Source organism: Pecten maximus, chromosome 10 (assembly GCF_902652985.1).
Source record: "Pecten maximus chromosome 10, xPecMax1.1, whole genome shotgun sequence".
NCBI lineage: Eukaryota > Metazoa > Mollusca > Bivalvia > Pectinida > Pectinidae > Pecten > Pecten maximus.
The window spans coordinates 36,693,708-36,719,006 of NC_047024.1; the positions used below are offsets into that span (position 1 = coordinate 36,693,708).

The 25,299-nt window shown below is 36.6% G+C and overlaps 1 protein-coding gene across 1 annotated transcript in view; it reads right to left on the reverse strand.

Annotated features, from left to right (window-relative positions):
• Nucleotides 1-6,235, reverse strand: part of LOC117336131 (arylsulfatase J-like) — a 42,850-nt gene extending 36,615 nt beyond the window's left edge. Inside the window, exon 1 of the mRNA XM_033896513.1 lies at nt 6,099-6,235. Within this exon, the coding sequence (XP_033752404.1) occupies nt 6,099-6,201 (103 nt within the window). The 5' untranslated portion in view covers nt 6,202-6,235. The remainder of the gene's footprint in view (nt 1-6,098) is intronic.
• Nucleotides 6,236-25,299: the final 19,064 nt, after the last annotated feature.

Genomic DNA, 25,299 nt, shown 5'->3' on the forward strand with positions numbered 1-25,299 from the left:
CGCACTTTATATTATACCAACCAACATCATTCTACCCTATAATAGACCACAAACATGTATGGTTATCAAAAACTCGCATGCACTTTATATTATACCAACCAACATCATTCTACCCTATAATAGACCACAAACATGTATGGTTATCAAAAACTCGCATGCACTTTGTATTATACCAACCAACATCATTCTACCCTATAATAGACCACAATCATGTACGGTTATCAAAAACTCGCACGCACTTTATATTATATCAACGAACATCATTCTACCCTATAATATACCAAAGAGATCTAGTTAGAAACACACATCGCCTTGTGATTCATGTCATTCCACCCTATAGCAGAGCGCAAAATATATCTGTAGCACTGGCCTTATACTTGATATTATATAAATTAAAAGCAAAGTGACCGGGGCTCGCATAGATAAATACATACCCCAACTCCTACATAAAAACAAATATATCTGTCCAAATGTTAATGATATATCATATATACCTGCGTTTTTGAAAGAGGTCAAGTGCAGTCTATGACCTTTAACCTTGACCGATGACCACCAAAAACCTAATCAGGTGAAAAACTTGGTGCTGTGTTTTTTATGCTGCGAATATAAAATATATATGTCGAAGGGTTCACGACATAGCATGTACACAAGATTGTTATTTTAACAGGAGTCCGCTGTCAATAAAGAACTTCAGACCGCCATATGAGATATCGTGTACGCACTGTGATGATATGAACTGGTATCATTTATATACCAATAATGATAAACATGATTACTCTTACTTTTGTTACCGAAGTGTGTGAAACATTTATCTACTTGAATGGAACCTGACATGCGCAATTGTGAATAAAAGCGGAAGTAACATGTGGTGTAACTTTCAAGTGTGTTCTTGTTCAAGTCAATGATTAAATCTGGTATGTATGGACCTCATCCCCGTTTGGACAATACCCACACGAATGCACGCACTCACTCACTCACAGGCTGACGCACAAAGTGATTACTATATTAACCACACCGCTTTACTTATAGTAAATAACATCATTCGACACCCAGAACAGAGCTTAACAATATATTCCTAACGCTCACCTTGTACTTCATGATGTTGCGTTTTATGACATAATATCATATTTTGTATTACAGTCCACTGTTAAACATATTATGTTTGACTTGATCGGCCTTAGGCCAACACCGTTCTATTTTCGCAAGGGTGTCGAATTTGTCCATTACATTTGTTTTGAATACCTGGTAATTTGTCTTTTATATTACAGGGTGTTTGTTACCTGTTAGTCTTCTATATGAAACCAAACAAGAAATATTTTTAAAAATGATGAACGGCATAGTTTTAATGCAGGTGGTTATAATTTAAACTGCTGGTGAAATACATTAACGAACTAATGCGTTTCAGCACGGATAACAAAATCATATCAGTTTAATCATTTCGCGTGATAGTAAGACTGCATTTGAATCAGGAATAACATTTTATTAATTCAGCGTGCATTCAATCTTAACTTTGTTTCGTTTTCAACTGCATATCTGCATTTTGCACTAACCGCTTCATTGACCAATCACATACTTCATCTTGACCAGTAACGCCACCTGTCGCGTCATATCCGGGGCTAAAAGAATATTATACGGCTATGCCGAAAAAACATGTCGGACAATCAGTGTAAATCCTAACGGAAAACGGAAAAAAAAGATTGTTGGCAAAACTTTAGTGGCTTTAAACAATGACTGGTGTGTTATAGATTCGAGCTGACGAGATAAAACGTAAAACTGTAAACGTGGAAATTACGCGAGGGGGAAAGGTGCTGTTGCAGGAATGCTCTAAAACCGCCCACTAAGGAAATCGATCCTTTACCTAATGCCCGGATAGACATATCCATGGGGCATCTGATAGTACATATGAAAACCTTGTTCCGTTCCGGACATGCCAGAACGAGGCCATTTTGTACCAAAGTCGTAAATACTCACAAGCACACTTTATCAAATATTTATAAGGTCAAAATGTTATTTGTTTGTAAGGAAAATTGTACTAAAATTACATTTATATATCGGGCAACGTAATCGGATATCGATTGTATGAATCTTTTCATTAGTTTCTATGAAATTTGACATCAAACATAAAAAATGATATTTCTAATAAAGTTGAATGCACGTTTAAACGGCATTTTGTCTAATTCAAACCCCGAGTACTATCGAATTTTGTCGATAGAAAATATCTCCATTCATTTGTGTAATCCATGAAAAAAAAATGCGCTTCAGAATTACTGGATATGCCTCGTTTTTGCAACTTCTATTAGTCAACCCTCCTATCTCCATGACTTTGTTGTACAACTAATGTGCTTTGTTCTTGCTCATTCAGCTCATCGTGTATTATTTGTGTATTTAGAACTTAAAATCATATATATATGAGTATTATATTCCTTCACAGTTACATTCTCGACACTGTCGATCATTTTTGAAGAGTGACAATGACGCTACGTTGTGTATATCAGAAACATTCAATGTAGTATCTTCCCTACATTCTGGATTATATGTATTAGCGGGCTATTTACTTCATCAGTGGCATAAACTTGGTTGGTCGAAGTGGTTTTCGAGACTGACTATGGACATAGACCCCAAGGTAGAAGAGAACACTGGCGATATGAGCACACATACCAACAGTCCTCTGACAGGTTGGACACGTACAGTAGTAATTCTGTATTGGTGGTTGTTCGGTAACTGAGTACTGGATCCATATGTTGTATTTCGTTTGCGATTGATGACGAGATCGGATTTGACATCGAATCAGGTCAGAAGAGTGTTGGTATGCCATGACTTCATAATCTCCTTCTGCTGTCAAATGTTCCGATATGTATCCGGGGGCCAACTTCACCTGGTACGTTCGACATGCCAGAGTTTCTAGATAGTCTTGGTCAAGACGTGGGAACTCGAGCTGGGCTGCCTCTAGCTTCTGCCATTGGGATTTGGCTCTCCGTGATAGGTCTGGCTCTTTCTCAACACGCTCTGCTAGGATGTTGGACTTGTTTAGAAGTGACCTCATCTCCAGAGCAACTTGTTTATCTTCGGCTGCTTTTGATGAAGGCTGATATATGGGTCCACGTAGCCAATTCAGACATGCCGTGACACTTTTCAGAAGACTTTCGAGATTTTTGATGAAGTAGTTTGATGTGAGTTCAGTTTTAAAAAATCTTAATTGCTTGAAACGAGAGTGATAACTTTCGACCACCCATCTTGTTTTAGTGATACACCTGTCTGTGTTTGCCTCTATACCATCATGTTGACTCTGTCCAGGTTTGAGAAATGTCGGCATGTGAGTCTCGTATCCCTCGTCTGATAGTTTGCTCAAAATGTCTCGGAAACCGCTGTCTACAATAACCTGATCATCTTCCTCTAGGATACCTGACAGACTTTGTAATGAGGTAAGTATCTTGTCAGTGATTTTGGCGTCATTATCACTACTAAGAAATGGGCCGACAGTGTCTAGAACGTAACCGTTAGGGAACACAATACTCATAAACTTCACGTAGTTGTGTTTTTTTTGACCGCAGTAACTTTTCCGCTGAAACTCATGTTCTTCACTTTTGCCGATATATATATATATATATGTACCATCCAATATTACAGTGACTTTGTTGCCGAAGAATGTTTTTGTGAAAACTGTATTGTGATCCAACGCTTGCGCCCTAGACACGTGATCCGGACCAAGATGTGTGGGAACTACGGCTTGATTTAGAGCATCTGTAACGATCTTGAAAATTCTGCTGACGCTCGATTTGTGAATGCGGAAAAGAGAAGCCAACTGAGTGAAAGATATGTCTGTTTTGAGTTTAACCCAAAACAGCAGAAGGGCATTCTTAGATGACAATGCTTTTGTACCAGTAATATGTTCGGAACATGCATCGTGTATTTGATTGAATTGATTACAATCCCAGCCTGTCCAAGCTTGGCAATCTTCATCATCCATGTTGTCGAAGTTTAATACAAGCGGTGACAAGTTATTGGACATGTTATATATGACTTTGAGTAAATCGTTGATAACAGCTGGTGACTTGGTGGCTAGGTGATTAACAAGTCTATCCCTCCCTGTCAAAACCGGCTCAATGTCAGGACTGATATCCTTACTAAGAAGATGACTTGAACACACCCTGGAATTCTCAGGCATGTACAGTTTATGTTTGATAAGCAGCTGGTGTCTTGCTTTCTCACTGATGCAGCTAGAACTCTTCATGTTGTAAGTTCGACAAATGCTACATTTTCTGTTCGAAGAAGGGGCATAGTATAAATCATCTACAGAAAGATACCCGTCCAGGGTGTCAGATTCGTCAACAGAATCATCATTGTCTACGGAAGGTTTTTTCCGTTCCGGTTCATTGGCATTCTCGGATGCAGGACGTTTCTTGAGGTATCTGAGAAAGCATTTGGACACATCTTTGCTTCTGTTTGATTTTCATCGCCAACCTGGTTGTAATTGAACTTAACTTTACACCCCAACCCAACGCAGGAGTTCTCCATTTTCCTATTTGAGACAAAGACAACTTTACTACAGAATAACTGAACTAAATAGAATTGTAAAACGTAACAGCAATTATAACAACACGTCGAGCACCATTCGCGGTGAGTAGTCAAAAGACCAAGTGGCAAAGGGAACTTTTGTGTGGCACACCCCAACGGAGGAGAAGCTTTGAAGAAGTACTGAAGACGAAGATGGTCAAGTGAGAAAAATGATGAATCATACGTAATACGGAACTATTATAAGTATGTTAAACATAGTAGAACATAATACATTGCCATGGACATTGTATCAAATCATTTTCATAATAAATCAATACGTTGTATTATTGTGTACGACAAGGACCACTTGTATCGCCCGTGCATTTTTTCCACATACATTTTTCAACATTGAATTACTGCCCTTATCCAGCGATTCGGCACGACTTTCTTTTGCTGGTATACAGAGGGATAGTCAAATATGTTTTTAAAACACTAACATCGATAGTACTCGCATATTATGGTACCGAATTTGCCGCTTGATTTTAAAAATGGTATTTTGAATTTGATGAAAATTTTCGAATTTTGGTTTTCTACGTCATCTTGTACTAACCTCGTTTGTTTTTTCATGGTCAACTGTTTATCATTTTAAACTACAATGTATGTACAATACCTAGTCGTGAGAAAACCTCTCAGTGACAAACAGAAATATCACTTATGGGTCTGTGAAAAACACAGGTATGCTTGTACACGAAAAAGTGAAGTAGATGGCGCTATGGGCGCGCTTATGGATCAAGTGGAAAATAACATCTTGTTCCATATGTATTTTTCATAGCTTTACTGGAAAATATAGTCGATTTCAAGAAATCGCTGTTGGTGGTTCTGCAACAGCACCTTTACGCAAATTACGCGGACTCCTTTTGTTCGCGAAAAATTTTCCCCCTCGTGTATTATTTTGATATCAATTTGCGTGATCTTGAACTACAAGCGAAAGTGGGTCGATCGCGAAAATTATCCCCACGCGTATAGTTTACATATTGAAATCGCGAAATTAACCCCCCGCGAAAATAACACCGGTTGCTACTGTTACTGGGATTACAAGATAATATAAAACAGGTGTGTGTAATATAATGTTATCGGTTAGCAGTGTTATCACCGAAGTGTCCGAATTATCAATACTAGGAAGCATGTGAATGAACAGCTCGTGAAAAAGATAAGATCTTACGCGTGTCCTTGTATATCTGTTTACCTATGTTTTACTTCACTGAAAGGTCGCCAAGTAGGGTTACACGAACCATACTCCACATCCAGATTTGGAAGACATTATTTTGACGATCAAATTTTTAATGATTGTGAATTTAAGTACATATCTGTCACGATTATTTCACCGCTAGTAAACAAGATATATGTTTCACGAAGTCCTATCCTCACGAACCGATGGTAAAAAAAGAATCAATTTATGATATTTTTTTAGACGGTAATGATATTCAGTAGTCTGCTTAAATGCTCTTAACTTGCTCTTTACAAGGCTCCAAAAATGTTCCATCTTATAAATAGTATCAAATCAGTTTTCCAAAATTTATAAAAACATGATATTTTGGTCTTACCTAAATCGTCCGATACCATAAATATAATATGTGGACGCGATGCTGCTCGGATGTATACAACATAACTGAGGAGGATGACGAGTTTGTATAGGACCGACTCCATGCTGTCTGTAATGGTGTAACGGCACTGAGTTTACGACCCTTGTCACAAATAGGATCTAATCAAACTTTATCCAACATGAGATAAGAACTATGGATCTTATGACCTTATTTGTGCGTAAGGTTAAACATTCTAGTCGCCGATTTCATTAGAATTTGCCTATTGTATCTCGCCGCAGGTCGTAAGAGCGACTAACTGTGGGGCCCCTCCAGGATCGGGGTTGGTTTCTCATTTCTGCTCAGAAGAATAAGGCAGCTCGCTGTATCTCACTGCATGTTGATCGTGGAAGTTGACTAAAACTGGGCTTCTGGAGAATTTAGGATTTTCTTCCGTGTCTTTTATTTAGGGAAAATCGAAGAGATCTAAATAGATCTTCTGCCTCGATTAAAACACATCTTGAATCTGTCCTTTCTTTTCTCTCGTCTTTCTGTTTTCTTACTCTTGGTGTCTCTTTGACACCCGTCCTGATATGGCCCCGATTAATTTCGTTAGTTTATGAGAAGTGTAGTATGAAATGGATTGAAAGCAGTGCAATTACCCAAGAGATATGCTACCATTAAACATTCTGACAATATCCTCCACGTTCGATACTTGTGTGTCCTGAATTGACACTGGTTCCCTGGCTGTCAGTATAATATGACCGGGTGAGGTATCCTGCTGGATGTGTTTTGCAGTATGCACGCAGCCTCCCAAAACTCATCTTGCATATAGTGAGTTCGTCATTAAATAACCATAGTTGTGGATAGGATGTTAAATAATACACATGGGAGGCCGTCCTTAAATGCCCATAGCTGTGGATAGGAAGTTAAATAATATACATGGGATGCCGTCCTTAAATGCCCATAGTTGTGGATAGGAAGGTAACCAAACCGAATCTGAATTGCCTTATTCTTAAGGCGTTATAAATAAATGATTACATCTTACATTCCTAAGTAATACTTATGCCTGTTACACAACCGATATATTAACCCATTCTCCCTTTCATGTATTATGTGAGAGCAAGAAAACAAAAAACTTCATAACTTCACATCTATGAACATTGACATGCTATCGAGCTTCATCATACGTTATGATTAAATTACAGCTAGTTCATTTGCAATGAATACGCTTGGAAATTTAGCAGAGTAACTCGACATACAAGAGTCACTGTGATGAGGGATTTGGGGGTTCTCTCATCTGGGCGAGACATACCACAGTCACTGTGAGGAAGGCTTTTGGATGTTCCGTCCTGTGGACGAGACATACCACAGTCACTGTGAGGGAGGCTTTTGGGTGTTCCGTCCTGTGGACGAGACATACCACAGTCACTGTGAGGAACGCTTTTAGGTGTTCCGTCCTCTGGACGAGACATACCACAGTCACTGTGAGGGAGGCTTTTGGGTGTTCCGTCCTGTGGACGAAACATACCACAGTCACTGTGAGGAAGGCTTTTAGGTGTTCCGTCCTCTGGACGAGACATACCACAGTCACTGTGAGGGAGGCTTTTGGGTGTTCCGTCCTGTGGACGAGACATACCACAGTCACTGTGAGGAAGGCTTTTGGGTGTTCCGTCCTCTGGACGAGACATACCAGAGTCATTTTGAGGAAGGTTTCTGGGGTTCTATCATCTTGGTGAGACATACCGAATTCTATTTAATTGTTACTTTCTTTCCTCTACTTGTTGTCCATTTTAAATCAGTAAAGACTGGTTTGACAATTGTCAGTATAATGCGACCGGATGTCGCGCTACACTGTCAACGTTGGACATTTAAGTGTGATGTCAGTATAAATGACTCAATCGTCTGTGACCATCTGTAGCCTACTCAAGAATGGCATTATTGTGTTTTGATAAGACGTTACCAATACTAACCAGCTCACACAAGTCCAATTCAAGAGGGAAATGTTGGTTTGGTTTAGTATTGCTTAACGTCCTATGGCCAATTAAAGATGGCCTCTTTTTGTACGAGATACATGCGTGAGGCGTAAGTGCGTGTATTTTGGGAGGCCTCGGTATGTTTGCGCTTGTCTCTTTGTGAAAGCGTTGAACCGATGCTGACTTTATAGTGCTACCCCAATGAAGACATCGAGCAGGACACATCACTCTGTCACATTATGCATACTAACAACAGGCGAACCAGTTGTCCCATTCATGTAAGGATGGGCGCTTAGCAGGAGTAACAACTACCATTTTATAGACTCTGATATGTCTCGGCCGTTGACAGGACCAAAAGCCTTCATCACAGGGGCGAATACATGCTAGGGAAGCAGACGATAAGCTCCACAATGTCAGGATATTTCCAGACGGACATCACTTATGATTTTACACACAGATAGATGAATCGGCAGAATAATCACTAAATCTTTGCGGTTTGTAATGTGTTAATATTGACCACAGATATATAACCATATTTCCAATTTTTCCCGTTCGATCATAATTTTTTTTTTATAATGTTACATTAATAATAGATTATTAACACGCATTTCACCGTAATCATTTTATTATTGAGCATATTTTTTCTGTTTTTGTTTGGTCATAAATTTACTTATTGTTCTGTCGACGGACGGACCTTAAAATAACACTATTCACACAGATGAGCCCTCGCACTGGGGACAAGTTTTACCCCTCACACTGGGGACAAGTTTTACCCCTCGCACTGGGGATGAGTTTTACTCCTCGCACTGGGGACGAGTTTTACCCCTCGCACTGGGGACGAGTTTTACCCCTCGCACTGGGGACGAGTTTTACCCCTCGCACTGGGGACGAGTTTTACCCCTCGCACTGGGGACGAGTTTTACCCCTCATACTGGAGACGAGTTTTACCCCTCATACTGGGGACAAGTTTTACCCCTCGCGCTGGGGACGAGTTTTACCCCTCGCGCTGGGGACAAGTTTTACCCCTCGCGCTGGGGACAAGTTTTACCCCTCGCGCTGGGGACAAGTTTTACCCCTCGCACTGGGGACGAGTTTTACGGATTCAAATGCGAGGTGAATAAAGAAAATATATCCCCGTAGAAACTACAGGGTATTCCTAGTACCATTTCACCTCTGATCAATTATTGATCACACGAGATCTACCAAATTACCAGGTCCTTTTGCACGCTTGCTTTCTGATTAATTAACGAAACTGTTAAGCTTAAACCATACATAATTTACAAATATTGTTGAAACGAATTCCCTACACCACAGTTACGTTAATGTTTCTTGTGTGATGTGAAACATGTTTTAACATACATGTATGTTAAGTAGTTGTTACATGTATTTTAAGTTTTTGTGTTTTAGTCCAATTTATAAATGTTAGTGTACAATGCCTAAGGCATATCTCTTTAATTAGTATGGGATACCTGAGCAGTATCACTGTCATCGTACCACTGTAGCCGTAATGACTTTCTTACTTTGGATATCTTGTTCAACCGTGCATTGACGGAGAGCCATTAAACTCTGGGTTAGTAGTTATTGTAACAGAAGACATATAAATGACTATTGATTTAAAGAAAAAAAACAAAGTGATACATATAATGTTTTATTGATTTAATTAGTAAAATGGTTAGAGGCAGTAAAACCCACATTTAACATGTAGCTATGGGGACTGTTAATTATAATTATTCGGTATTTCCCTAGGGTCATCAATGACAATTTGCTTAGGGATTTAAAGTACATCTCAAAAGGAAATACCGTACTGCCACTAATTTTCGGTATGTCATATATATCGCCGGCATCATCAGATTTAATCAATATTAATGAAACATGTGAAATTTTCAAAACCTAGCTCTGCTTAACTACTGCTTCCGTAATTAGTTCCGATAGTCAAGGCTCATTGTTATTAGTCTTGACAAACTAACATCTGACATAGTACTGAGGAACTGGTGATGTAGTTTAAAACGTAATTATGTTTTTTACGATCTTGCGACTACAATGCTGCACGTTTAGAATGGTTTAGGAATCATTTTGTGTCTGGTATGGAAATTAATTACCAGTGTATACACGACATTCTTGTTCCTATCGCTAGCGACTCCGTTTTATTTCTGATGAGCAAGACAATGGGCATGAATGTCAAACGTCCACTGAAAGAAATGAGGAGTTCGGAAACTTTAAATTATCTTGTGTTCAGTATGGAAATTAAGGATGTTTACCAAACACTTGGAAAAATGTTATACACGTGTTCTTAACAACATAAACGATTCCAATCAAAAGTTTGATAACTGGTGAAAGGTCAGCAGGAAACTCAGAGTTATATATCTTGACTTCAGATTGAATGTAAAATACAATTTTAATTTGATGATGGCACATAAATGGGCTATTGTTTTCCCACTGATAATGATCATTTTCCGTTATTGTGCTGCAAACGATATGTGCCATTCCAATAACCGAGGGTCTATGGCATTGAAAAAAGGATCATTCGTTCCACTGGAAAAATATGGAATCTTGCAATGCATTCGAGAGTGTCTCTTACGAGCCAACTGTTCCGTCATGTCGTTAATTGTGCCGACTCATGATTGTCTCTTGAGTAATGACAAAGTTAAGGATACAAACACACCAATCTATGTTACGTCACAGAAAACAGACTTGATACCTGTACATACAGCTTCGCTGTTAGGGGTGTGTGTACAGCACAGCTGTAAGCATGGAGAAAGATGTGTTGTACTTTCTAGAGGAGATAGCATTTGCATCATATCGGAATGTCCATTATTGAGTGCTGAAGTTCTTTCTTTGGGCAGTACAAAGCATTACCGACATGTAGGTGTCAGTCTTAAATATGCTTGTAGGGAAGGTTTTATGATGCTTGGGACATCACATACTACATGTCTAGCTGATGGCTCCTGGACAAAGTCGGCATGTACAAAATGCCCTCGCAACTATACATCTTTAAGTAAGTCCAATTTCTGCTACTCTATACCGGTATATACACGAAATTACACAGGGTCTATTCAAAGTTGCGAGGAACACAACGGGTCATTGTTAAAAGTAGACGACGAAGATAAGCTGGAAAAGTTAATAGAGATCATCAATGAAAATAATGACTTCCTATATTTCTTTATCGACGGAAGGGACACGAATTCCGATGGAATATACGAGTTTTCTGATGGAACACCTATGTCATTGGCTTTACCTAGCGATACCGCGACAGTGACTACAACTGGGACTGGGTTCAAATGTTTAATTTTGTCCAAAAATGACACTTTGGTACTCGTATCCTCAGATTGTGATACTTCCCTGGCATTCATATGCGAAGTCACAATTTAATAGTGCTGTATGTGCATATGTTTAGTACACAACAAACAGGAATTCGACAGAAGACCCTGAGTAGAGCTTTTAAGGCGCCAATCGACAAATGTGAACAGTATTGTTTAAGGTGACCATCATGAACAATATCAATATTGTCCATTACTAAGAATACATAACTCTAATGCAATGTAAATACAAAAGTGTAATGATAACATTTGAATTAAATTAGTGATTTATGAAAACAATTTCACAGGTAAGTTTGTGTTAAATTTGAGGTTTCTTAAAAATATGTCTCCGATTTTATTTTAGAAGTGCATACCGTTTCTGTATATATATATATAAGTGGTGAATTTATTTGATAAATAAGCATATGAAGGACCAAATGAAAGAAAACTAGTAATAAAGGTGGCGACGGTCTGGTACCCTTTTCTTGATTAATTGTATATATTTAACTAAATAATAGCAATCTGATTATGTTGATTATATCTGTTTTGCTGCAGTAAAAGTTTGTTAATGTTATTATCATTATTTTATTATTAAAAACTGTATTATTACTTGACACGAGCATTTCAAAGAGTTATATGGTTTCATTCATGACATTTTTTTTCTTGCAAAACTGTTGAAATTTGAATATTTTTATAAATCCAAACTGTCCCACAATATAAGAATATCGATAAAATTAACATGGAAAGGCATGATAATTATTTGCAAAAATGCAAATGGTGATGCAAAGATAACTCCTGTCCATTCTCATGACAATCGGTTCATTATTCCCTGACCTTGACGAGCCGTATCCCCTAAATAGACAGTTTCTTTCTTATCAATAACCTCAATTTCCTCGGACATATCCCTCTATCTGATCAATAACTTTAGTTTCCTTCGACATATCCCTCTATCTTTTCAATAATTTCAGTTTCCTTCGACATATTCCTCTTTTTGATAAATAACTTCAGTTTCCTTCGACATATCCCTCCGTTCTGATCAATGACTTCAGTTTCCTTCGACATATCCCTCTATCTAATCCATAACTTCAGTTTCCTTCGACATATCCCTCTATCTAATCAATAACTTCAGTTTCCTTCGACATATCCCTCTATCTAATCAATAACTTCAGTTTCCTTCGACATATCCCTCCGTTCTGACCAATTACTTTATTTTCCTTCGACATATCTCTCTTTTTGATAAATAACTTCAGTTTCCTTCGACATATCCCTCTATCTAATCAATAACTTCAGTTTCCTTCGACATATCCCTCCGTTCTGACCAATTACTTTATTTTCCTTCGACATATCTCTCTTTTTGATAAATAACTTCAGTTTCCTTCGACATATCCCTCCGTTCTGATCAATAATTTCAGTTTCCTTCGACATATCCCTCTTTTTGATAAATAACTTCAGTTTCCTTCGACATATCCCTCCGTTCTGATCAATAACTTTACTTTCCTTGGACATATCCCTCCCTTCTGACCTATTACTTTATTTTCCTTCGACATATCCCTCTATATAATCAATAACTTTATTTTCCTTCGACATAACCATCCGTTCTGATCAATTATTTTACTTTCCTTCGACATATCCCTCTATCTAATCAATTATTTTACTTTCCTTCGACATAGCCCTCCGTTTTGATCAATAACGTAGTTTCTTTGGACATATTCCTCAACTTTAGTTTCCTTCGACATAGCCCTTTATTTTGAGCACTATTATAACTCAATAAGGCAAGTTAAAGGTAAAAGTGGAGAGTTCACACTCAAATTCCACAGGCTGCTCTTATATCGGATGAGCTTGCTTATATATATATATATATATATATGGGGCAAAGAAGTAATTCAAACAGTGTGAACAATAAGGCTTGTTAAATTTTCGAGGCAATCCGCCCCTTTATCAAAACACAAAAAATACAAATACAATCACATAATATATACAAGAGGCCCAGAGGGCCTGAATCGCTCACCTGGTTTCATGAGATATGAAACAAGAATGATGCTTAAGTATATTTGTCGCTGGTATTGCTATGTCAATATATATCATAAGCATTTTATATGGGTACATGTACATTAGTTTTATTTTAATACTAAAAATGCCAAAAGGTGCATTAATCCATGAAATGAAATTGACTTTTGACGCGACCCCATAGGGATGCTACCACACAAATGTGAGTGATATCCATTGCTTAGTTTCAGAGAAGATCTTGTTTAGACCAATTGATCCCTTTTGACCCTGCCCTCTGCCCCTTGGGGGGTCAGCTCCTTCCTTTATACAATTTTGAATCCCTACCCCAATAGGATGCTAATAGTCAAATATGAGCTGTTTCAGAGAAGTTGTTCATATCAATTTAGCAAAATTGACCCCTTTTGGCCCAGCCCCTCAGCCTCCAAGGGGTCGGCCCCATCATTTGTACAATTTTGAATCCTTAACCCAAGGGAATGCTACCAGTCACATATTAAAGATATCCATTGCTTAGTTTAAGAGAAAAAGTTGTTTATATCAATTCTGCCAAAATAACCCCTTTTGGCCCCGCCTCTTAGGTCCCCTGGGGTCAGCCCTGTCATTTGTACAATTTTGAATCCCTACCCTAGGGGGTTGCTACCAGGCAAATATGAGCGATATCCATTGCTCGGTTTCAGAGAAGAAGTCGGTATAATCAATATAGCTATATTGACCCCTTTTGGCCCCGCCCCTCAGGCCCCTAGGGGGTCAGTCCTATCATTTGTACAATTTTGAATCCCCTACACAAAGTGATGCTACCAGGCAAATATGTGTGATATCCATTGCTCGGTTCCAGAGAAGAAGTCGTTAATATCAATATAGCTATATTGACCCATTTTGGCCCCGCCCCTCAGGCCCCTAGGGAGTCAGCACCACCATTTGTACAATTTTGAATCCCCACCTCATAGTGATGCTTCCAGGCAAATAGGAGCAATATCCTTTGCTCGGTTTCAGAGAAGAAGTTGTTTATATCAATATAGCCCTATTGAACACTTTTGGCCCCGCCCTTCAGGCCCCTGGGGGGTCAGCCCCATCATTTGTACAATTTTGAGTCCCCTACCCATAGGGATGCTTCTGACCAAATTTGGTCAAATTCTGATCAGTGGTTATGAAGAAGAAGTCAATTGTTGACGGACGGACGGACGGACGGACGACGGACGACGGACGCCACGGTATGGCATAAGCTCACCTTGGTCCTTCGGACCAGGTGAGCTAATAAGAAGTATTATGTGATTGTATTTGTATTTTTTGTGTTTTGATAAAGGGGCGGATTGCCTCGAAAATTTAACAAGCCTTATTGTTCACACTGTTTGAATTACTTCTTTGCCCCATATAATCATTACAAGTAATTCGTATCCTCCATACATTTATGTGAGGATCCAGTGTTATCTGGATTATACTGTTTATATTACTTCTTTGACCCATATATATATATTTCAAATCGAACGGTCGAAAACAGTTGCCGGAAAATGAGCCGATCGGGGGAATAAACGTCGATCATCAATAGGTTTTTTTTATAAAAAAAAAAAAGGATTTTACTGTTTGAAATTAATGATAGCAAAAGCCAGGGAATTGTAACTGTATACTGTGAACAAAAGGAAAAGATCAAACATCACCATGATAACCTTAATTACGATTCCTTCGACTGTTCAGTTATAAATGACGGCTTTACTATTGATTTCAACTGTTTTCCGCTCTGTTATTGATTGTTTCCAGTTTTTCTTCGCATTTTTCGGCATAGCCGTATAATTTTCCTTTGGCCCCGGATATGACGCGACAGGTGGCGTTCCTGGTCAAGATGAAGTACGTGATTGGTCAATGTAGCGGTAAATGCAAAATGCAGATATGCAGTTAAAAACGAAACAAAGTTAAGATTGAATGGAAGCTGAATAAGTGGATGTATGTTTTAAAATGACACATAAATGACATTATATTCTTGATTCAAATGCAGTCTTATTATTATCAAAAATGATTCAAACTGATATAATTTTGTTATCCGTGCTGAAACGCAATAGTTTGTTAATTTCACCAGCAGTTTTACATTATAACCACCAGCATTAAAACTATGCCGTTTATCTTTTTTTTAAAGATATCTCTTGTTACTTATGATTTGCAAATTACAAAAATAATCCACGACATATTAGGTAAGTAATCAGTCTACTGTTTTTAAGAATTGGACGGTGGGTTGTATATATGGACTATTACATGATATATTTCGTGGTAAATTAACTGTTTTCTTGATAAATGGGAATTGACGAGATTATATAAGTTTATGACCATAGGGAATGGAATGTGTTATTAATACAGAATCGAACAATGGTAAACACAAATATCTCCATAATTCTAACCATTGTTCACTCCGACTGCTCGAAGTCTCTAACAGTGATACATGATGCTTACCGTGTGGCAAGTTGTTCTCTTTTTTTTCTTTTTTTTTCTGTGATGGGTTTTTAGCTTCACATATCCTTGACGTGTTGGCGAAAATTTGATCTTTGAAATAAGAAACGGGCAAATATCCGCGAAATATACAGCGATTAAGACAATCGGCATATCGTTACCTCATTAGTCGATAGGACCGCTTCCAATCATCCAAGGTCATATCGACAATTACAATTGTTCAGAGCATATATGCGGATATGACAGATGCTTTGTTAAAATGCATAGAAAAAAAACAAGATAGTTCGGCGAAGTACAGCCCCTAACACGATCTGAAATAAAACAGGCTTGTTTCACGATATACAGCCCCAACACACTTGTTCATGGTGAATATTGATAGAGCGTGATCGGGTATTCTTTTTTATGCTATAAGTCAAAATGAAGGTAAGATTGACCAAGTTTGAGATGTCTCACATCGGTAAACCCAGGCTATAATCATGACGTTCCTGTGTCAAGCATTGTAAGAGATTGATTCCAGACAAATGTTCCATTTGATGTAGGTCAAAGATGAAAATACAGGTCAGAGTAACCTAGTCTTAACATATGACATATCACCTCACCTACATGTAGGTGAACCAGTGTTCCAAGCATGAAGTACGCGTGTCAAATAGTGTAGGGGTTAGAGCCTGAACTTTTTTTTTCTATGCAGATCAAAATATATGTCGGAGTGACCTAATTTTGACACATGAAGCACCACCTCACCTAAGAGGGCCTACACCCCTTTATGAAGTTTTAGTGTCATTAATGCAGGAGACAATTTGTTCTTTATCGGTGGTACCCAAGCCCCAAGTATGAAGTTCCAGTGTCAAGCAGTGTAGGAGAGAGAGCCCCAGCAATTTTTTCCTTTGATTTAGGTCAAAGGTCAAAATGCAGGTCAAAGAGATCCATATTAATCACCTATGTGATTTTATTCGAACGTATGAAGTACCAGTGTCAAGTAGGGAAGGAGAAAGAGCCTGGGCGAGATCATATGCGGAAGGACGGATGACTGTCTGGGGAGGGACACAACACCAAACTATAGTTCCCGTGGTTCCCGGTGAGAGACTGATACAGAATACTTTAGTGTTCTATCTGGTTGATCCATACTGGTTTGTCCTCACAGGTTAGTTGTAAAATATTGAGAACGGTTCACAAACTTCTGATAAAAAAACGTTAAAAGGTCACACATAGCTCTAGATTCGTTCCCAGTAATGATATGTTGTATAAACAATAACGAGTTCGACATTGTAATTCGATATCGGGAGCAGGATTCTCGATATTTAGATGTTCTCTTGTAGCCAGTTGCATTATTTCGTTTTAAATGAGCATCGAGAAATGTTTAACCAGGGAGCATAACCAGCTGTACATTCATTTCCATATATAATATACCCAGCTGAACGGTATTTTGTAAATCTAATATAACCGGCTGTACGGTATATTGTATATCTAATATAATCGGCTGTACGGTATTTTGTAAATCTAATATACCCGGCTGTACGGTATTTTATAAATCTAATATACCCGGCTGTACGGTATTTTGTAAATCTAATATAACCGGCTGTACGGTATTTTGTAAATCTAATATACCCGGCTGTACGGTATTTTATAAATCTAATATACCCGGCTGTACGGTATTTTGAAAATCTAATATAACCGGCTGTACGGTATTTTGTAAATCTAATATAATCGGCTGTACAGTATTTTGTAAATCTAATATAACCGGCTGTACGGTATTTTGTAAATCTAATATAATCGGCTGTACGGTATTTTGTAAATCTAATATAACCGGCTGTACGGTATTTTGTAAATCTAATATAACCGGCTGTACGGTATTTTGTAAATCTAATATAATCGGCTGTACGGTATTTTGTAAATCTAATGTAACCGGCTGTACGGTATTTTGTAAATCTAATATAATCGGCTGTACGGTATTTTGTAAATCTAATATAACCGGCTGTACGGTATTTTGTAAATCTAATATAATCGGCTGTACGGTATTTTGTAAATCTAATATAACCGGCTGTACGGTATTTTGTAAATCTAATATAACCGGCTGTACGGTATTTTGTAAATCTAATATAATCGGCTGTACGGTATTTTGTAAATCTAATGTAACCGGCTGTACGGTATTTTGTAAATCTAATATAACCGGCTGTACGGTATTTTGTAAATCTAATATAACCGGCTGTACGGTATTTTGTAAATCTAATATAATCGGCTGTACGGTATTTTGTAAATCTAATATAACCGGCTGTACGGTATTTTGTAAATCTAATATAACCGGCTGTACGGTATTTTGTAAATCTAATATAATCGGCTGTACGGTATTTTGTAAATCTAATATAACCGGCTGTACGGTATTTTGTAAATCTAATATAACCGGCTGTACGGTATTTTGTAAATCTAATATAACCGGCTGTACGGTATTTTGTAAATCTAATATAACCGACTGTACGGTATTTTGTATATCTAATATAACCGGCTGTACGGTATTTTGTAAATCTAATATAACCGACTGTACGGTATTTTGTAAATCTAATATAACCGACTGTACAGTATTTTGTAAATCTATTTTTTTTTTTTCACTTTCTTTATTTTTCCAAGTTCACATATAAAAACACATTGCTACAAGAAACAAAACATGGCTATTTGATTAATTCTTACTTCTGCTTACATATATACTTTTATTGTCTAGTACAAAATATATTTTCAATCTTACTTAATATTATTAGTTATTAACTAGATCCAGTGCTGTGCTGATAGAAATCCATCTTTCTCTTATTCGGTTTGCCTTTGTTCGGGGATACAATATCACACTTTGTTTTTCAATTTGTTTATAGTACATAAAAATTGACCGGATCCCATTAATAGATAGGATAATACTTTTACATCTGCAGGAATAAATATACTTTTTCACAAGTAAAATACAAAAATTAATAACATCAAATTGAGAGTCATTCTAACAACCTAACAGGACTGAAGTACAATTCATATCAAACAATATATTTAAATTAGTTATAAATCTATCTTTTATGAATTCCCATAGAACACGAACATAAGGGCATTCCCAGAAAAGGTGTTCAATTGTTTCTCTATAAGCCATACAAAAAGTACATAGTTCACTTTCAACAATTTTCATTTTCATTAATCTAGAATTTGTATAAATAATTCTATGAAGCAACCTAAATTGAAAAGTCCTTATGTTTGTATCATCTGACGGCAAAAAACTTAAATATCAGTTTCCAATCTTCCAAATTAAATACAGTTCCTAACTTTCTATTCCATTTTTCTATGACTTTGTTTGGAAATTCCTGCTGTTCACCGATAAGAAGATTATAAAAATGTTTAGCCACTTTTTCGTTCGACTTAAGCAAAATAATTAAATTGCCTTCAATATTATTTAGTTTTCTACCATTATTAATAATATTTTGTTTCCAGTTCCTTGGAATAGCAGAGAGTAGCCCTTGAAAGGTATTTTGTAAATCTAATATACCCGGCTGTACGGTATTTTATCAATCTAATATACCCGGCTGTACGGTATTTTATAAATCGAATGTAACCGGCTGTACGGTATTTTATAAATCTAATGTAACCGGCTGTACGGTATTTTATAAATCTAATTGATATAACCGGCTGTACGGTATTTTATGAATCTAATATACCCGGCTGTACGGTATTTTATAAATCTAATGTAACCGGCTGTACGGTATATTGTATATCTAATATAACCGGCTGTACGGTATTTTATAAATCTAATATAACCGGCTGTACGGTATTTTATAAATCTAATGTAACCGGCTGTACGGTATATTGTAAATCTAATATAACCGGCTGTACGGTATTTTATAAATCTAATGTAACCGGCTGTACGGTATATTGTAAATCTAATATAACCGGCTGTAAGGTATATTGTATATCTAATATAATCGGCTGTACGGTATTTTATAAATCTAATCAATATAACCGGCTGTACGGTATTTTATGAATCTAATATACCCGGCTGTACGGTATTTTATAAATCTAATGTAACCGGCTGTACGGTATTTTATAAATCTAATTAATATAACCGGCTGTACGGTATATTGTATATCTAATATAATCGGCTGTACGGTATTTTGTAAATCTAATATACCCGGCTGTACGGTATTTTATAAATCGAATGTAACCGGCTGTACGGTATTTTATAAATCTAATGTAACCGGCTGTACGGTATTTTATAAATCTAATTGATATAACCGGCTGTACGGTATTTTATGAATCTAATATACCCGGCTGTACGGTATTTTATAAATCTAATGTAACCGGCTGTACGGTATTTTGTATATCTAATATAACCGGCTGTACGGTATATTGTAAATCTAATATAACCGACTGTACGGTATATTGTATATCTAATATAATCGGCTGTACGGTATTTTATAAATCTAATTAATATAACCGGCTGTACGGTATATTGTATATCTAATATAACCGGCTGTAAGGTATATTGTAAATCTAATATAACCGACTGTACGGTATATTGTATATCTAATATAATCGGCTGTACGGTATTTTGTAAATCTAATATACCCGGCTGTACGGTATTTTATAAATCGAATGTAACCGGCTGTACGGTATTTTATAAATCTAATGTAACCGGCTGTACGGTATTTTATAAATCTAATTGATATAACCGGCTGTACGGTATTTTATGAATCTAATATACCCGGCTGTACGGTATTTTATAAATCTAATATAATCGGCTGTACGGTATTTTATAAATCTAATATAATCGGCTGTACGGTATTTTATAAATCTAATTAATATAACCGGCTGTACGGTATTTTATGAATCTAATATACCCGGCTGTACGGTATTTTATAAATCTAATGTAACCGGCTGTACGGTATTTTATAAATCTAATTAATATAACCGGCTGTACGGTATATTGTATATCTAATATAATCGGCTGTACGGTATTTTATGAATCTAATGTAACCGGCTGTACGGTATTTTATAAATCTAATTAATATAACCGGCTGTACGGTATTTTATGAATCTAATATACCCGGCTGTACGGTATTTTATAAATCTAATGTAACCGGCTGTACGGTATTTCATAAATCTAATTAATATAACCGGCTGTACGGTATATTGTATATCTAATATAATCGGCTGTACGGTATTTTGTAAATCTAATATAACCGGCTGTACGGTATTTTGTATATCTAATATAATCGGCTGTACGGTATTTTATAAATCTAATGTAACCGGCTGTACGGTATTTTATGAATCTAATATACCCGGCTGTACGGTATTTTATAAATCTAATATAATCGGCTGTACGGTATTTTATAAATCTAATATAATCGGCTGTACGGTATTTTATAAATCTAATTAATATAACCGGCTGTACGGTATTTTATGAATCTAATATACCCGGCTGTACGGTATTTTATAAATCTAATGTAACCGGCTGTACGGTATTTTGTATATCTAATATAACCGGCTGTACGGTATATTGTAAATCTAATATAACCGACTGTACGGTATATTGTATATCTAATATAATCGGCTGTACGGTATTTTATAAATCTAATTAATATAACCGGCTGTACGGTATATTGTATATCTAATATAACCGGCTGTAAGGTATATTGTAAATCTAATATAACCGACTGTACGGTATATTGTATATCTAATATAATCGGCTGTACGGTATTTTGTAAATCTAATATACCCGGCTGTACGGTATTTTATAAATCGAATGTAACCGGCTGTACGGTATTTTATAAATCTAATGTAACCGGCTGTACGGTATTTTATAAATCTAATTGATATAACCGGCTGTACGGTATTTTATGAATCTAATATACCCGGCTGTACGGTATTTTATAAATCTAATATAATCGGCTGTACGGTATTTTATAAATCTAATATAATCGGCTGTACGGTATTTTATAAATCTAATTAATATAACCGGCTGTACGGTATTTTATGAATCTAATATACCCGGCTGTACGGTATTTTATAAATCTAATGTAACCGGCTGTACGGTATTTTATAAATCTAATTAATATAACCGGCTGTACGGTATATTGTATATCTAATATAATCGGCTGTACGGTATTTTATGAATCTAATGTAACCGGCTGTACGGTATTTTATAAATCTAATTAATATAACCGGCTGTACGGTATTTTATGAATCTAATATACCCGGCTGTACGGTATTTTATAAATCTAATGTAACCGGCTGTACGGTATTTCATAAATCTAATTAATATAACCGGCTGTACGGTATATTGTATATCTAATATAATCGGCTGTACGGTATTTTGTAAATCTAATATAACCGGCTGTACGGTATTTTGTATATCTAATATAATCGGCTGTACGGTATTTTATAAATCTAATGTAACCGGCTGTACGGTATTTTATGAATCTAATATACCCGGCTGTACGGTATTTTATAAATCTAATATAATCGGCTGTACGGTATTTTATAAATCTAATATAATCGGCTGTACGGTATTTTATAAATCTAATTAATATAACCGGCTGTACGGTATTTTATGAATCTAATATACCCGGCTGTACGGTATTTTATAAATCTAATGTAACCGGCTGTACGGTATTTTATAAATCTAATTAATATAACCGGCTGTACGGTATATTGTATATCTAATATAATCGGCTGTACGGTATTTTATAAATCTAATGTAACCGGCTGTACGGTATTTTATAAATCTAATTAATATAACCGGCTGTACGGTATTTTATGAATCTAATATACCCGGCTGTACGGTATTTTATAAATCTAATGTAACCGGCTGTACGGTATTTCATAAATCTAATTAATATAACCGGCTGTACGGTATATTGTATATCTAATATAATCGGCTGTACGGTATTTTGTAAATCTAATATAACCGGCTGTACGGTATTTTGTATATCTAATATAATCGGCTGTACGGTATTTTATAAATCTAATGTAACCGGCTGTACGGTATTTTATGAATCTAATATAACCGACTGTACGGTATTTTATGAATCTAATATAACCGACTGTACGGTATATTGTATATCTTATATAACCGACTGTACGGTATTTCGTATATCCAATATAACCGGCTGTACGGTATTTCGTATATCCAATATAACCGGCTGTACGGTATTTTATCAATCTAATATACCCGGCTGTACGGTATTTTATAAATCTAATATACCCGGCTGTACGGTATTTTATAAATGTAATGTAACCGGCTGTACGGCATTTTATAAATCTAATTAATATACCCGGCTGTACGGTATTTTATGAATCTAATATACCCGGCTGTACGGTATTTTATAAATCTAATTAATATAATCGGCTGTACGGTATTTCGTATATCCAATATAACCGGCTGTACGGTATTTTATAAATCTAATATACCCGGCTGTACGGTATTTTGTAAATCTAATATACCCGGCTGTACGGTATTTTGTAAATCTAATATAACCGGCTGTACGGTATTTTAAAAATCCAATATAATCGGCTGTACGGTATTTTGTATACATGTATCTTATATTCCAGTTTACCGCTGTGAGAAAGGCTTTGGGTTTTGTCCCCTAGCCGAGACATACCAGCGTCCTTAAAAATGGTAGTTGCTGCTCCTGCTTAGCGCTCAGCATATTAGGAGTTGGACGACTGGTTTTCCCGTTGTCAGTATAATGTGACCGGGAGTGGTGTGCTGCTGGGTGTCTTCGGCAGTATGCTTCAGTGAGGTAGCACTATAAATCGGCAAAAGTTCCGGCCTATCACAAGGAGACATAACACGAACATACCGCTGCCTCCCAAAACGCACATACGCACTCACCACACGCATGCATGTCGCACGCACGGGAGGCCGTCCTTAAATGACCTTAGCTGTTAATAGGACGTTAAACAAAATAAACCAATCCAAACCAATCCAGTAAAGACACTACTTTTTTTTTTTATTTTTGGCACTCATCAGACCGCCAATTAAATCATGAATATCGGATTGAAATTACAATAAACAGGGCATTGTAGGGTTTGTCCTAAGCACATGCATGCAGGGAATAATTATTCACTTCAATCAGATGAATGTAACCTGAGACTTGAATTTTCATATAAATGTCGTATAAAAATTGAACTGCTCTAATTCAGTCTTTGTTGATCGCAGGTAGGGACTAAAAGAGGGTTTCCTGCAGAATCGGGTTTTCTTTTGTTTCTTCTACTTTAAGAATAAGGAAGAATCTAAAACTGATCTGCAGTCCCATTGCGACTCTGATTTTCATTTTCAGTTAAATATCGAAAAAAAAAATTCTATAAAAGTGATATTTTTCTCAACTGAAAAATATCACTTTTTCTGATATTTTTTTTAATAGTGATTAATATCACTTTTTAAGATTTGACCAATCAACGCACGGGTTACAAACGACAATGGGGAAAGTTAAAAGCTTATCCGTCATATTTTTCTATAAAAATGTAATAAACAGAAATATCTAGTATCTTCAGTAATACCAAATATATTTCACTCGTGTGGCTAATATTTTGATATTTTTCACTCATGCTGCTAACTCATGAAAAATATCAAAATATTAGCCCTCTCGTGAAATATGTTTGGTATTACTGCAGACTTGTAAGATATCCTCGATACATTTTCTGGTGGTTTCTGTCTACTATATTCTCTGTACAAAGCATTCTGATATAAACCTTGCTGTGACAAAGCCACTGATTGGATTGGTGTAATATTGTTTAGCCTATCAACAACAACGACGGCCTGAATATTCATCCAAACCACCCACATGTCATGTCATTTTATACCTCATATCAAAACAAATTGATTTTGGTTACGTTCTTGTTAGTTAATGGGAAAACGACCTGACGGAATCAGATTTTTCAGATTTTCAGATTCTTTATTTTACCGAGAGCCTTACGGCTCATAGGCGCATCAACGATACATGTACAAAGAATACAATTATTCACGTCTAATAAACACACTCGCACACTTTCACACTCATTCACACACTCTCACATACACCAACATAAATAAATAACTACATACTCAAGGAGAGTGATGGCTATGTGTAATAATACACAAAACTTAACACACAAAAGTGTTAAATGGTAAAAGTAAGCATTGTAAAACTTACACATAATTAAGTACAAACTCATGATAGGGAATTAATAATTGAATATGTAAGAATAAGCTGCAGTGTTGAACACTATAACTACTACTACAAAAAAAAAAAAAAAAAAATTACTGGTTATCACGCTGCCTTACAGCAAAATACAAAAATTTGGCAGTGTTGCATAGAATCGAAGCTATGAGACAAGACTGACGTTCCTATCCTCGCCTGGATTTACTACGAACGACGTTGTTCACACTTTTACATGTTCAATTATCACCAGTGCTTCATAAGCGTACATATCATAATCAGTAATGACAAATCACAGCTGCTCTTACAATGCGGATACCTGGCGTGGTCAACTAATTATATAGCCACACAG